This window comes from Perna viridis, chromosome 1, assembly GCF_037379345.1.
Source record: "Perna viridis isolate PV_CMFRI_1.1 ecotype Kerala chromosome 1, ASM3737934v1, whole genome shotgun sequence".
Taxonomy (NCBI): domain Eukaryota; kingdom Metazoa; phylum Mollusca; class Bivalvia; order Mytilida; family Mytilidae; genus Perna; species Perna viridis.
The window spans coordinates 57659883-57677270 of NC_142445.1; the positions used below are offsets into that span (position 1 = coordinate 57659883).

At 31.8% G+C, this 17388-nt stretch overlaps 2 protein-coding genes across 5 annotated transcripts in view; one reads left to right on the forward strand and one right to left on the reverse strand.

Moving 5' to 3' along the window:
- The window catches only part of LOC148629532 (mutS protein homolog 5-like), a 215906-nt gene that overhangs the window by 106800 nt on the left and 91718 nt on the right, over positions 1–17388 (reverse strand). The gene's annotated exons all lie outside the window — the stretch shown is intronic.
- LOC148629537 (FGGY carbohydrate kinase domain-containing protein-like) lies at positions 1542–15474 on the forward strand. 4 transcript variants are annotated; one of them, XM_088553143.1, is made up of 16 exons: positions 1542–1600; positions 3013–3195; positions 3938–4055; positions 4371–4522; positions 5632–5717; positions 6268–6395; positions 7069–7197; positions 8074–8165; positions 8957–9064; positions 9627–9688; positions 9934–10087; positions 10359–10433; positions 11703–11823; positions 13096–13190; positions 14131–14192; positions 15261–15474. In XM_088553143.1, the coding sequence occupies exons 2-16, from the start codon at positions 3016–3018 to the stop codon at positions 15337–15339; spliced, it is 1641 nt and encodes a 546-aa protein (XP_088409269.1). In that variant the 5' UTR covers positions 1542–1600; positions 3013–3015; the 3' UTR covers positions 15340–15474. The 4 variants fall into 4 exon arrangements, with proteins under 4 accessions (XP_088409269.1, XP_088409265.1, XP_088409259.1 ...); XM_088553139.1 differs by having other exon boundaries at positions 1547–1669; XM_088553133.1 differs by lacking the exon at positions 1542–1600 and adding an exon at positions 1766–1901.

A 17388-nucleotide genomic window follows, 5' to 3' on the forward strand; every position in this document is an offset into this window, starting at 1 on the left:
AGCATCTGACCAAACGCCATTTTAAGCCCATATCTGATTCCTATCTACATCTAAGGGACCTATATCTACAGAATTAAGCCGATAAAAAAATCCGAAAGGGAGGGACGCTCAAATGATTTCTTGCTTTTTTTTCTATATGATTATCCCACTTTTGGGGTATAAGGTGGGTCAAATCCTCCGGCCCCACCGCGATTCCGTCTATGATTTAATGCTATTATTTGAGTGCATTTATAAGTTGTCTAATCATTTCATTCCAGTTAATTATTTTTTCTTAATTTTAAAACTTTAAATTTCATATGATTTACAAGCAAGATATTGATTATATCAGATCAAGGTTTTTAGTATTTTCTCGTGGACTTTCAAAAACATATTTAAAAAAAAAACAAATCTGGTCGATTTGTCTTAGTATGCACCCCTTAAATCTGGTCCATTCCATTTTTTACAAGTGCAGTTGGTTTATTAGAACTAGAACATTACTTCATGTGTATAAATGCTATATTGACAAATGAATTAAATCTAAATTTGAAATGTAGGCCGAGAATTCGAAACCAACATCTTTATTTACTTTCATTGAGAAAGACCCTTTATTTACGTGTACTTTAATTGCCTTAATATATCTTTTCTACAAAATACGTCAATTCACTGTTCACAGCACAAAGACATTTCCTGTTTTGAAGAAGTTCGTGTCATATATATATAGATTTTAATAATGTGGATGTTAATAATGGAGTAGTGTACCGTACTGTAGACCACTCGGTTAGAGATGCATAATAAATAATGATCTCACTGTAGTGAAACAAGATCACTCGGTTAGAGATGTATGAAATATAATGATCTCACTGTAGTGAAACAAGATCACTCGGTTAGAGATGTATAATAAATAATAATCCTACTGTAGTGAAACCAGATCACTCGGTTAGAGATGTATGATAAACAATGGTCTCAATGTTCTTCATATGCTAAAATGGCTTTCCTTCTTTATTTTGTAAGTTTATCATGTTATGAATCTCCTACTGAGTTATACTAATGTGCATCTGATACACTGAGTGAGGTATCTTGCACTGAATATATAAACAGGGACCCCCCCCCAAAAAAAAAAGAGGGGGCTAAAAGTCAGGACAAAGTAGTTCCAACATATACCTAAACACGAAACGTTCTTATTATGGTGTTAACAAACTCATTTAAAGGATATTTTCAGTTTTACCTATTAAAATTGAAAAACCGCGAAGTTGAGACTTTACATAAACAACAAAACAAAACAAAACAAAACAGACAAACAAACAAACAATGACAGTAAAGGGGTGGCTTTTTCACACGCACTTGCCTTAAAAAATGTTATCAGTTTTAATCTGGAACATTTACAAACAATAAAAATTGAATGCCATTAGATTTTACTGATACGTATAACAACTATTAATGAAATTAAGCAGTGTGTAATTTAAAGTCCCTGATGGGAGGTACACAGATATAGGATTAATTTATAATAAATAACGTCCTCAACAGGTTTTTAGGACTAATAATCCGGAATTTTAGCATATCCCGATATTGATTTTCTAAATAATGAAGTGAAAGTTGATCTGATAGTGAAAGTAAAAATCTGGTGGTGTAGAGTATATGCTTTGGAAAACCCAACTGACACATATTGGTTCTTTATGTAGAGTTGATCTGGGTTCGCATGTTAAACTTTAGTTGTGAGGCATATCCGGAATCGTGGGGAATCCAAAAAATCGTGACAATGGCTGAGACATTTTTTTTTAAATCTGATATTTTAATTAGTCCTTTTATCTTTATGCCCGACTAAGCATTTTTTTTATTTTTAAAAATAATTGAAAATTTTTTGGTTCCCTCAACTGCAAAAAAACTCTTACTGTCTGCAGAATTTCAGATATTAATATTCTATGGTAAGTCTATTTAAAAATAAATTTTAAATAACAATGATATAGGAAAAATAGACCCTTTTGTGGTAAGTTGGTGAGCATGCTCAATATACACTACCGCGAGGTTGAGCTTGGGTAGAACAAAAGAATTTCCTCGCGGAAGTGTATATTGAGCATGCTCTATGCATGCTCATCGACTACCCCAACATTAGCACATAAGGGTCTATAGTGGATTATATTGACACTTCACAACTAATTCATTTTTCAAGTAACAGAATAATAAATTTTCAGACAAAATATGAATTATTTTATTAAATTGGAACATTTTACAGAGCCAAAATTGGACATAAAACAACAAATTTACAGAACCAAAATTTGACATAAAACAACAAAATTATTTAGTTTTGAAAACAGGTATTATTATCCTTAATTGTTTTTTATGTTGTTTATTTGACAACCAATCTGACACTTAATGAGGTGCAAATTAGTGAATATGACGTCACTAATGAGATTGGCAAACGCTCCTTTTCATTGAAAAAGTTCAGACATCTCCTCTCCCTCTCTTCCTTAAATACTTTAATGGGTACTTGAGGACATAATCCTGTTTGGTAAACCATAGCACAGTAGTCAAAAATCTAATCAATGGCTAAGATGCTGTAAATAGCTCTAAAACAAGGGTACACTATCTTATGGAGCTTCTCTCCTAAAGTAATACAAATTAAAGGAAGTTGAAAAGGGGAATCTGTGGTGTCATAAATTTGGATACCTGTCCATGTATTATGCTTGTTCTTTAGTTGTATGAATAGAAAAAAAAATATGTACATTTCAAAGTACCAGTACAATTAAATAATATAGGAAAGAATAAAGGACAATGATCATTTTGGAGCGGGCATGTGTAAAATTCTGAAAGTTAATTGAATAAAATTAATTAATTTGAAGAAATGGGTCAACATGATACAAAACAAACATTTTTAGAAATGACACATTAAAACTGTTAATGCAATTAGAGTGCCCTTTTTCACATTACGTGCTTTATCCTTAGCCCATGCATTGACGATTAGGGACCAATGGGATCATGATTACATCAAATGATTACATCAAATGATTACAGAAAGGATGCTGGTGGTATTTTCAGGTAATGATGACCTACTACATTGGAGTAGATGTTGGAACTGGCAGTGTCAGAGCTGGGTTATTTGACAGTCAAGGGGGATTGGTTACCTGTGCAACTGAACAATTGAAAATATGGACTCCCAAAGCTGAATATTATGAACAGTCTTCTGACAATATTTGGGATTCTGTTGTATTAACAGTGAAGGTGGATTATTTTATTTATAAAATATTTAAAAAGCAAGCAAAAGTATAATACGACTGATTTATGTACATGTATGTAGTCCCAGAGATGTATCATGTCCAAGCAGTAGCCAATCTCAGTATTTTTAATGCTATTGCCTATTGTAGGCTAAAAAAATGTTTGTTTCTGGTTTCCTGCTTTAAAAAATAGGGTGAGAAGGTAGGGATTTCTTTTTTTTTCTACAAGTATTAATGGGACCAGAATCTCATGTTTAATAGTTCTCAAGCCAAAATGACAATAAAAATGTTAGGGTACGTATCAAAAATAGGGTAGGAAGGGGAACAAGAAAGACACAAATTGTTTTAATTGGCCTAGGCAAGAAATGGCGTGTTGGGTATGCATGTACTTTAAGGACAAGTTTTCAGCTTGAATCATGCATTCATGAAACTTCCTGTAAAAGTAATTTTTAGTAGTTTCTTGACACCCATTATGTTTTATGAATATATTATGGTACACTGTTATCTGTCTGTCCAGTTGTTCACTCAAATGTTCTTTCATTGCCTGCCCAAATGTCATACAGTTACCAGTACTCAAAACACTTTGAGGGATTTCAGTATTATGTTGGAAAGTTGATTGTTTTCATGGAAAAATAACCATTATGGTTTCATTCTGTTTCATTTTTTGTGTTTTAAAGTTAAAAAGGGACAGATGTATGAACAAAGGGGATGGGTGTATCATTAGGTCTATTCTTCTTTTGATTATATAGAAGGTGTTGTCCGACTCTGGCATAGAAAAGGAACAAGTCCAAGGGATGGGTTTTGATGCTACATGTTCCTTGGTTATAGTAGATAGAAATGGATCTTCTGTTACAGCCAGTCCTTCAGGTATCTTTTCTGTACTTTGAAATCTAAGAATCATTTACAGAATGAAATATACTCATCTATGTACTGCAATTCTTATATCTGTGATGCTCATTTTTTTCCCCTTTTTTATTATCAATGTGTCATGACAAAGGGATATTCTCTTGTTACATTGACAGAAACTGTGTCATCTTTTTACATTGTCTTAATAGAACACTTTTTTTTCACAGTAACATAAATATGTTTCATTATTGTGTTATATAAATTAGTAAAAAATCTATTAGTTTCAAATTTTAAATGATTTAATCATGTAATTTTTGAGTTAAAACAATGATTAAGGTAACCAAGAATGTAATGTGATAATGTGGATGGACCACAGAGCCCAGAATCAGACAGATAGAATCAATACCACAAAACATCCAGTCTTAAAATACACTGGTGGACAGATTTCTATAGAGATGCAGCCTCCAAAACTGCTTTGGCTAAAAGAGGTATACTGTAGGAATTCAGTTATTTTTGAGTATCAATTTTAGTGGTATTTGGAAATTTCATTCTTTATATGACCACAAATTGTTTTTCAGTCATAAAATGGTATCATCCTGTTGTCGTCCTGGTTGTCATTTCCGTCATTAACTTTAGTTTATTTACAATAATTTATTTAAAACTTATCCAATATTTTTGAAATTTAAACACATTCTTCCTAGGGGCATGGCCGAGGACCCTTTACTTGTTTGAGGTTATTGCCGCATTTGAAAATAAGGGTCTAAAAGGGGGAAATGGATGTAATCATAAGTTTTGATAAGAAAAGTTTATTGTTGATCCTGATGGCAATCTGTTCCTTCCAAAATTTTGTTTCTATAAATCTTTGCAGGGTAGACTTATCTTAAATGGGTTTGGGGTTATAAGGGGTACAAAATTGGTTTTCCCCCCAAAAAATCACCTTTTAGTTTTTGGTCTTATTGAAACATTTTTTTATTGCATTCCTTATGAAAATTCCTGCCTGTGTTTTTCATTTAAATTTCAGATATCTCTTATGGTTTTCGAGTTATAAGGGCCACACCCAGAATGATAAAGTTTTTTATTAATGGTCTGATTTTGAAAATTTTTCATTGAATTTCATGTTGTGTGCTATATTGTATCCAAATCAGTTGTTGTGTAACAGTGTCCATAATGAACTGTAAGTCACCATGCTTAAGTGTGTCAAAAACTAGTATTGTGTCCACACTTGCCCCAAGTGAACCGAGTTAGGCATGCAGCGGTCTTATCATGACGTGCTCTGTGAAGCTCTTTATTTGCACTTTTGAAATTGTTTAAGTATTGAACTTGATACTGTAAAAATATAGATGCATAATAAAGTAATTAATTTAACTAGGTCGAACTGTAGTATCATGTTGTTGAGGAGATTGGCTTGCTGCAATGTTCTTGGTTTGTCTATGTGTACCTGGCTCTGTCAGTGTGCAATTCTGTTGCATCTTAGGAATATCCAGTATTCTATTTAGAAACAAATAAATACTTGCAAGCTGAAATATAAATTATCTGTATAACACACCAATCTCATTACTTGCATTTTTGTAAGGTAAATTTGTTTTGTATTTTAAAGAACCTATCAGATACCTGGCAGAATGCTGAACATTTCTTTGATCTGCCTGATTTTCTCACCTGGAAAGCAACAGGAAGTCTTTCTAGGTTAGTGCTTTTATTATATATATACATGTATATATTACTCAAACAAGTACATATGTATTTAGAAATAAGCTTGTAAAATCGTTTGATACATATTATTTAAAGTACTCAGATTGTTATCTTAGATATAGTAATAGCTTCAGACAGAATGTCATTCTAAAAAGTGTGATGGATACTATTTAGTCATTCTATATTTGCCTTTAAACCCTGTACATGATGCATGTTACAGTACTATACAGTCTAGGCTAGACATATCTGATTTTATTTTTGGAATAAACAAATCTATCTGGAATAGAAACAAAAAGACACATTAATCAGCCTTAAGAAATGTGCATCTACTTTGAAATGTTTTAAAACAGAGAATAAGGGTTTGCCTAAGAATATATTGAATGGAAACCTTTAAGATGGCCTAAAAGGTTATATTTTCAACATAGGTATTGTATGTCCCTGTTGAAAATGACGGTGAAATTTGGATTTTATAAATAAATAGTTAAAATTTGCTATAAAAAAAACTAGAGGCAGTCCATGTTTTCCAATTAAAATTTGATCACAGGTCTTTATGTTCCTTGACATGTAAATGGACTTACCAAGCTGATAACACTGGGCAAAAACATTGGTGTGATGAATTCTGGGAAATTATTGGTCTTCAGGATTTTGTCACAGAGAAATATTGCAGATGTGGTAAGTTCATTATTATGAACACTAACCTTACCAAAAGCTCAAAATGGAGAATCAAGCTTTTATTCATACTGTATTTATACAATGCCTTGTATGAAAACTGGACTTCCTTGTAATTGTTAAACCTCCCACATTAGGGAGGAGAATCCCACAAAATCAATAAGTCAATGAAAAATTGAAAGAAAAAAAAGAATCCCCCACATGCAAATGTAAGATTTGTGGGAGGATTTTGCTTAAAATTACTGTGATTTCTGTGAAAAATACTGAAAAATTGAATATTCACATAAAAAATTTGCTTTTACATAAAAAATTCCCATATGAGACAGTGTCATTGTGGGAGAATGTTCCAAAGATTAACAGATATGGACTTCCTGTCTTTATTTAAGTACATTTGAATTGCAGAATTGGTTTACTTCATTGATTTATTTCTATCTTTAAAAAAATGGTTCCAGTTAATGTACTTTTCATCCGTAGCAAGTCATTATGATATCCAAGGAATTGGTTTTTACCAGAAGAACTTTAGGAAATGGTTATATTCATGGTAGTAATATATAATGCTTCAACAATTTTAATTCCTTATATATTATTCATTTCCATTATCAAAAGGTAGCTAAATACCTTGTTTAACTTTTGAGTTCCTGATATATTTTTATTCACTTTTTTTCATTCGATGAAGGTGTTGATGTAAAGTCACCTGGTGAATCATGTGATAATGGATTGACCAAGGAGGTAGCAGAACAGCTTGGTTTGGTTGTTGGTACTCCGGTAGGAGCTTCAATTATTGATGCACATGCTGGAGTTCTTGGTCAGTACAAGTATCAATAAGTATAAAATAGTTATCTCCCTTTGATAAACATAGAAGGAAATAATGGAATGTTCAATTATTATTAGGGCCACACATTGTTGACATTGTAGGTGTCTTATAGTAATCACTATTATACACTGTCCACCTCTCTGTCCTCCCACTTCTCTGTCCTCCCACCTCTCTGTCCACCTCTTTGCCCTCCTACCTCACCTCTCTGTCCTTCCACCTGTCAGTCATACTATCTGTCTGTCCATAAACAATTTTCATGATGACAAAATCTAACATTTCTTCAAAGTACTAAACTTAAATTTTATATATTTATTAATTACCGTATGGTAATTTGGTAAAATTTGGATAATGTTTATAAAAAAAATGTTGTATCACTGATTTTAGTTAGATATTGTAAGAGCAAAATATCCTTAACTTCGAATTGCATTGCATTTTGGTAGTAGTTTATTACATATAACTGGAATGGAAATGGTGAATATGTCAAAGAGACAATAACCCAGTGGGATGAAACATGTCAGCTACAGTATAGAGATATTATAAAATATAAACTTTTTTCAAATGGGTTATCAACATTTTGTGAGCATATAGGAATGGGTTCTTTATGAATTCTTGTTTAAATTTGAAGTAACTGTTACTGTAAAACAGCTATGAAACATTTGTTTTGTTCCTCATTACTTATTTAATGAAATGGAGAGACATTTTGTATCATTTTTTTTGGATTTCTTATAATTAAATAGTTTACTTCTAAAGAAGTGTTGTAATAAAAGGACTGTGACTCTAACCTTCAAGTTATTATATAACTGACATCAAAAGATAAGATTTATCAATTTGAAACCAGAATTATTACAATAATAATATATAATTCAGGTTGTATTGGTTGTGAAACAGGGGAGATAATTATGCCAGATGTCACTTCCAGGTTGACAATGATCTGTGGTACATCTACTTGCCATATGCTGGTAACTTTTTTACTATTTTTTAACTATTACTTAAGAATCAAAATTGAAAATGGACATCAGTGAAAAAACCCAATTTAGAATTCCAGATGAATGTTTTGCAAGTCTAGTTTCTGATGATCCAATGAAAAGTCACACATGAAATAAGTACATGTAGAATGCACAGGTGAACTTTTAGTACAGATTACAACTTACTTCTACAGTAAGCTGCTAATTAATTCTATAAAAGAATTCTCCATGGACCCAGTAGTAACCAATGAAGATACCTTACTTCCCTGGAGAAAACATAAGACTATAAATGAATTCTCCATGGACCCACTGCCAGTAGTAACCTAATGAAGATACCTTACTCCCATGGAAGAACAATCAATGGTACCAAGATTCTAGCAGAAATCAAAAGAATGTAATCCAGGGAAAAAGACCAGACATGGAAAACAGACAAACACAACAAAGAACATAAAGTAACTAAAATAATACATACCCAGTAACAAAAGTAAATGAGCAACTGTGACTCCACTAAAAACTGGGAGCATGGACCAGGTGCACTGGTAGGGTAAGTGTCCTCTGTTTTTTTAGAAAGACCTGCCAAGATGCTCATAAAATATGGCTCAAGTCCAGGGTAGACAAGAAGAGGAATGGAAAATTATGACATGTTGAACAAATCAGTTTTCATGGTGCAGATGGATACGCTATAGCAATCCATGAACAATAAAACATAAGACTATAAATGTTTTGATTCAATACATAAAGCAGCATGGAGTTTGATTGTGAAGTATAATCCATCATGCTTACAGATGAACAAATCAGCATTGTTTGTACCTGGTGTATGGGGACCATATTATTCAGCAATACTACCAGAGTTATGGGTAGCTGAGGGTGGACAAACTTCTGCTGGTAAACTTGTAAGTACTACCAATATATGTAGAAAAACATACCTATTAGAAACTGAGTCGAGCAGAAAAAACAATTTTTTATATAAATCTGCTTGGGCTGAGCAGATGACAAATACAAACTGGATAGTTTAGAATACTTGGTGTTAAGCAGCCCTGTACAAACTCAGTAATAATTATAAAAGAACATATAAACAGAACAATGAATCAAACTAATGCAGAAATTAACATTTAAAAGTAAGTAGTACCAACATCTCTTACTAATGTGTTGATTGTCTTTCTTTTCAATCTTTTAATACTTAAATTTGAGAGGTGAATGGTTTTAAACTAATTAGCAGTGTGTCTATAAATAAATAATTTCAGTTCAACATTAAAATGAGAGCTGTGAAATATAACAATACAAATGTCAGGTTTGTTAAAGTAACTTCTTTATTAAATGACTGTGTTGTAAAGAAAAGGGGGGAATTCAACTTAAAAGGGTTAATTTTGATATTATTTATAGAGTTTGTTCGCAGTTCTAGGTTATTTGATATACTCTTGTACTTCATTGTCTTTTTCTATTGCTCATGCATAGATTGACTTTGTTGTGGAGACCCATCCTGCATATGTAACCTTAAAAGTGAACGCGAACCAGAAGTACGTATTTTTGATATATTTATGTATAGGACCTCTTTGTTTGAAAAGTCATTAACTTGAAGCAGGTGAATACAGTATGAAGGTTTTCTAAGACTGAATCAAATATATGTTACAAGTCTTGCAAAATAATAATTTTATAGAAAGTCATTGATAACTGTATAAGATATATATTTATTTTGAACTCTTTAAACACACTTGTGTTGTACTAATTTGAAGCTAAATATGAATTATTGATATATTTGCAGAGAGCTCCATGTCCATGATTTCCTGTATAACAGGTTGGAAGAACTTTCAAAAGAAAATAAATGTTGTTTATCGAAGTTGACTAAAAACATTCATATTTGGCCTGATTTTCATGGCAACAGATCACCTTTGTCAGACCCATCTTTAAGAGGAATGGTAAATTAGGCTTCATTTTAGGCACTTGTGAAAGAGCTAAATATTTTCTCATGATTGAATATGGTTATTTTAAACACTGGAAGAGTTTTTATATAAGAAAATCATATGCTATTAACAATGTGTCATGAATTTCATTGAATAATAACTAAGTGTAAGACACATTTTTAATACTGCTTTTCATTTTTTCTGTAAAAGTAGTACCAACACCATTTTGCTTACATCAACTTTGCTTTGCATTTATAAACTTACCAAATCATATGTATTTTCATAGATGTGTGGTCTGTCCTTGACATCTGACCTTGACAGTTTGGCTATTAGTTACCTAGCAACGATACAGGCCCTGGCTGTAGGTAATACATTGTAAGATACATACACTTAATTAAAAATGTTATTTTGTGCAATGTTTGTGAGAACCACCCTAAATTCAAAAACTGTGGTAGTAATTAAGTTTATGGGTACCTTTCTTGGATTAATAATTTCCACAAAAATATAGATATAGATTAGTTCAACCAACTGCAGATAAAAAGCACAGCATGGTAACCATTGCAGTGGTCAAACTCTGAAGAGTAGGGGCAAGTGTGGACACAATACTACCGGTAGTTTCTGACACACTTAAATACAACAACTGGTTTGGACGCTATACTGTACAAAATTTGAAATTCATATAAAAATTTTCAAAATCAGAGCAAAAATAAAAAAAATTCATTTTTTGGGGTGTGGTCCCTTTGACTCCTTATAACTTGAAAACCATAAGAGATATCTGAAATTAAATTGATAAACGCTAACAGGATTTTCAGAAGGTATCCTGTAAAAAATATTTTGAAATCAGACCAAAAATAAATTTTGGGATGTGTGGCCCATTTGACCCCTCATAACTCAAAAACAGTGCAAATTGCATCAAATCTGTCGGATACATTTATTTCCCAGAATTAAATAAGGAACACAATGAAAAAGAAATAATCAAAATTGGAAGAAAAACATTCTACATGGGTTATAATATAACACCTTTTTTTACCCTTTTTGGCCCCTTATTCTAAAATGGTTGGGGCCACAAACTCCAAATTAAACAAGAGTCTTACTTTAGTGGTTAGTAAAATGATACATGTATATAAATTTCATAACAAATGGTCTACCACAACTATAGTTATAGCATGGAAACAAAGTGTCTACGGACAACGACAACAGCGTCATACCAATATATGATTGCAAATGTTTTGTGGTCATATAAAACTCTTGAAATGAAAGATATTGTGTATTACTCTCAATTGGTCTAGGTATATTTATTAATGCCTTACAAGATTTGACATGACAACATTATAAGAATGGTCATTTTAGTAGTACATGTATTATCATTTTATTATTAAAGGTGTTGATATTTCTATATGACGCAATAATCTTTCTAATCAATTATTAATCTAGAACTATAACGATAACAGGAAGGTTCATATGAATAATATTTAATGGCATATTAAATGAATTATGGCACCCTGTATTTACCTAATTACAATGATGTGATTTTTTAAGCTTATATTTCAATAATCTATTACTTATATATCATGAAGGTTTTACCTTTCAACTATTCCATGTGAATTCAAAGAATTACTTTTTTTTTCAGTATGGGACAAGACACATATTTAATGTGTTGACCCAGAAAGGTCACACTATAGAACTGATGTACATGTGTGGTGGACTGAGTAAAAATACCTTATATGTCAAAACCCATGTGGATGTTACTGGTAGTGTATTAGCTTTCATTTAATTTTATAGATTATTTATTGAAATGAAATAAATGGCAGTGATGATTAAAGGGACATATAATGGACAGAGATGAAGTGAATAAAACATAGACATAAAAAATCTTCAGAAATTTTAAGGATAATATATAGGAATCACTAGATCTATCAGTCTAAATATTGGTAATTGTAAGCCTTCATCTCCTTTTTGTATGTGTATTGTCGTTTTATATGAAAGCTTTGCAAATCCTTAAAAACCCTTCAACTGATTTTGATATACATAATCTGCATTAAATCCTTTTTAGAAAGGTAATGTGTATCATACCCCTGTTCCATAGAAGAAGGGGTGTACTGTTTTTCCTGTGTCCTTTATTCCGTCATTCTGTCATTTCATTATATATCTTTTTGTAACACTATTCTCAGCTTCTGTCAATTGCAGGCTGTTAATATTTTTATGCAGGCTGTTAATATTTATGGAACGTGTTTACGTACTCCTATGACATCTACTTCTTGTTTGCTGAATGCTTTTACAGTGGTGATATTCAAATTTTTCATGGTATTTTTCTCGGTTACTTTTATTCACAGGTCCCTGATATATAGTATATAAGTTTGCTATAGGGATGTTGTGTGGTGGGATACAACTCATATGACTACTTCCTTTTTGCTGAAAAAACATGAATTTTCCTTGATATAGGGTGACAGAAGGCCGGGGTATAACTAGATTTTATCATGTACAAAAGAATATTCCAATGTAAGACATTTATATGATCACCAATGTCTCATTCGTGAGGCTGTTCTTGTTAGTAATTTGTATAGATCACCTTGATTACTTGTGTTAGGAAATGTTTATTCTAATACAACATTTGTCGTATTGTAGAATTTCATTGGTTATCATCGTAAATTATAGGATGCCAAACTTCAGTTTTTTTATGCATTTGCAGAGTTTATGTCTGAAGATTTTTAATTGTTATTTTCACAGATGTAATTAATAGTATCATTAGAATAGAAATAGTGTATTTAAAGACTTGTCATCAATCTAGATTTGACAGTTGCAAATATCCTCTCACTGGCTCCTCTACATATTGCCACTTAACTCAATTCCATGATTTATGCCTCCAAATCTTTATATACAATACATATATCCACCTAATGTATTCCTTTGGGGAACTATTTCCCTCTTAGTTATGGACAGCAATAGTCTGTAAGTCAGTTTTAATTGACATGAATGTCATGTTTACAAAGATGTATATATGATTTCTTTACAAATTTTTTCAGGGACTCCAGCAATCTTACCGTATGAACAGGAGTCAGTATTGCTTGGTGCTGCCATATTAGGAGCAAGTGCTTCTGAAAATGTAGCAAGTGTTCAGGTACACTTTTTAGGTCTCCAAGTACTTAGTAGGGAAAGTTTCTTGTATTCGAAATAATACCTAGTAATGGAAAATATAATTGGTCGAGAAATACACAATTTAATGTACATGTAATATTATAATATGCTTGTTTTTGACCTCTTTTAGTCTCTAATTTCTAAACTGTTGGGGTTACACCCCTAAAAATCTCTCCCGACCTTCCTTTTGTTGTATGGAACTTCTTGGAATATTTTCATTGAAATACATTCTCTTTAATAATTATTGTCCAGAAACCAAATGTCAATGAACAACATCATTGCCGTCATTACATGACTGTCAATGTTATGCTGTTATTATAGAAATCCTTCCACTGTTGAAAAACAGTGAAGCAAATATTGGTTGGAAATCTCCTTAAGATATTTATTTCGCTTGTTGAATTCAGATAATCAGAACAAAACAAAAAGTACATTTAGTAGGACTCTGTAATGTAATGGGAGAGCATGATTTGACTCGCAAAATTTCCCCCCATTATTCCTCCACCTCAAGAGTATTTGTACCATGAACAACACATAACAACTGGCTCACTTTAGCTATCCAAACCCCATTGGTGTTTACTTTGGTGCCAAAGGTAACAGGGGAGCATGATTTGGCATGTAAAATGATAGCTCCGCCACCAAGGATCAAATCCTAGGCAGCTCGGTGACAAACCGATTCAGCTAAAGATTTCATCCTTCAGTCAAGTCAATTAATTGGCTATTTGAATCTCACTACCTACTACAACGCAGGTAGGTCGTCCTGCCACACTTATTAATACTTATTATCAGTACATGTACTATATTTATATATTTTGTGGCTCTATTCTCTTGTTTGGTGTTAACCAATAGATAATTTCTGGCACTTAGTAATGAGTGCTTTTAAGACTTTATCTAGTATTAATTTTCTTAATTTATTTCCTCTGAAGGAAGCAGTCAACAGTATGGGAGGTAAAGGGAGATTACTGAAACCAGATCAAGGAGAAAGACAGTAGGTTTTTTTATTCTCCACACTAGAGAATATGTTTTCATACTTGACCCTAATGAATTTTCTTCCACCTTACTTTGATTTTTTTTTGTTTATTCTGATTGTTAAGTCATTTACAGCAGTAAAGAACACAAATTTGATATCTTACAACTGGTAGTCATATTTCATATTAGATTATGTAAGATTAATTGTTTCACAGATGAAAATGCAATAATCTTTCTATTATACAGTAATAAATGTATTACATATCTGCATGTGCATGAATGTATTTTGCAACAAAATCATCAGATATTGAACTTATGCAAAAATCTCTTAAAAGATCATAGCTGAACTTGGATAATATTATTCCACTTTTGATTTTTTACCAGCATCACCAACGGTGAAATAAGGTCTGATAGCCGCTCAGTCCATACATCTGTCACCATTAGGGGGTACATACTTTGTTTAATCTGTAAATCAAAAAGAATTAGACCAATATTATTTAAATTTTGCACAGTATTTATGTAAACAATTAAGCTGTGCACCTTTTATAATGGGGAATTTTTAAAAAACTTTTTCTTACATTTTTAGTCATTTTTGTATTGCCTGTGACAAAAGTCACGGAAGGCTAGACTGAGGTATTGCTTTACATCATATTTCTGTATTCATTTTATGTAGATGCCTTTGCAGTCGTGTTCTTTTGACTTGATAATTCAAAACTTTTTGAAAAAGATAACATACTTGCAAATACTCAGGATACTACTTGGTCACTCCTGATTTTCTGTAATTTTGGAATAGACTGAAAATACTTATTACTACATTGTAATTTGTTGATGTTCAATAAAATGATTTTAGGCTTTGTTCTTTTTGATCATGCATTGCTATTTTGTTATACGGGTGGTGTCTCAACCAACTGTAATGTGCAAGACTTCCTAGAGCATATTGTCAATGCCTATATTAAAATATCACACAATCACTTCTGTCTTAAGTACATCATTTCAACTGAATAATTTTGAGCCATTTATGTTTCAGACACCTACATATATAGAATGTTGCGGACACTCCATCCCTAATGTGATTTTTATTTTACAGATACCATGATAAGAAGTATGAAGTGTTCTTAAAAATGGTTGAACATCAACAAGAATATACTACTATCATGAACAGTTGATGTACAAGGATGAACTTCAGTAACTGGTGATGGTGATAGATAATGGAAATTTATCTAGTTAATATGAATATAATTTGATTTACATGTTGGAACCTGGTGATTAATCAATATTCTGGACAATAAAATTTAATATTACTTATTACTTAATATTTAGGACTTACTGTCGAGTTTTTCTAATATATCGAATATCATATGCAGGTAAGACTCACTTGTAGAATCCACTGATTTTCTGTTAAAAGCATTTAAACAATTTATTATAAAAAAAAGTTATGTTGAAGTTGTGTTTGAGGGTTAGTTCATACCTGTTAACTTTCTGGATCCTCTTTACAGGAGATCTCCTGCAATTCATTTCCAAATTTTGGGTGATTTCGCATGACATTTTCAACAAAAAATTTGTCTACATCACATGTGCATATACAAGCCAATATATATCTTTATGAATTAATAATATAATATGCAGTTTTAACCAGAAAAATACAAAGACGAATCCTAGAAGCAAAGCCTGGTAAGGTATTTTTCAAAATAAAATAAAATGGCTATCTGGAAACATTTTGTAGCAGTCCTGTGAAATAATCAACTTCAAGAAAGGATAAGTCCAGGACTAATCTAGACATTGATGACAAGGAGAAGTTTTTGTAAATTCTGCATGAAAAATAACATGATTGATATTTTTGTCTATGTAATTTATCACAAAAACTTATCACTCTCAAAGACAAATGGGAGAAGTCTGCACAAACAAGGAGAATATTTCGCTTATTTCTCCCTCTACTGATAAATTAGGTCCTGAAGTCATGCACTGCAACAAAATTACAAAAGAGAGTCCCAATTATAATTTTGGGATTCTATTGAAATTACGCTTTGACATAAAAGAAATTTAAGTGCAAGACAATGCGTGGCCTTTAGTAGCTGAAACAGCCAATTTGTGACCAGCAATTTCTGCATGCCTTTTTGGGTTTTTGATTTATTAAAATACCTTATGGCGCCAGTTCATGCCTGGAACTTCCTTACTGTTTCTGAACACTACACAAAAAATGTGATTCCTTTTTTATCATTCAACACATCTTCTATAACCGGTAAATATTTTTTTTTGCAATTATTCATCTCAATAATATTTTATTATTTCTGCAAATAAAATTAAGGTCTAGTCTTCAAATGAACTAAAGATTTGAGGGACTCCTTTTTGGATATTCAGTGATAAATTAGCATTTAGAGAATAAAGTTCTGTAATTGATTGACATTCATTATACATATTAGGAAACAGTTTTAAATAATATGGGAAATACAAATATATGAGTATAGTTTTATTTTACATTATGTAATCTTTTAATTTTGTTCCTGCTACAATTCCTCAAGAATCAATAACCCTCAGTGCTAACAGCACTTTGATTACACTATTTACTCCTCCGTGTACAATACTAAAATTGAATTACATGCATATGGTTGGTAGTGTGCTAAGTCACTCCTCAAATGGCAGTGAATGAACAAAATTTGAGCCAAATGATGATGTGTGCAATTTTGTCCATTTTGGCAAATTTCTGCAAGAATTTTTCTTATCTTTTTGTGAGAGTATTGGAAATAACAGATCCTAAAAGCCATTATTTATTTTCCTTTTATAGATTGAACTTTTTGGTTTAAAAAAAAAAATTAAATTGCCAATGTTAATCTTGAAGTAACTATCTATTCGTTATCTTTAATTGCATAGAGGACATAAATTAGCTGTTCTAAGTGTTAAAACGATCGCATACAAAACCAATACTGTGTACAAAACAACAAAAAAATGAAAAATACAATCACAGGAGGTTTTGCCAGAGTAAATATCAAATGTGGCAGATTTCTGTCTCCTACACAGGAGAAAACATTTATTTTGCAGGAGTCTACGACAGAATATGGGTGGGTTAACACTGTTAGTTTCTGTAAATTGGAATAATCCTGAAATATGGTGTACAGTGGGAGACTATTTTGTTATATATTTCCCAAAGTGCACCTTAGATTCAATGTTCATTAAGTTGAATCCTATAGTTGCAAACAACAATTTTAAATACATATGTG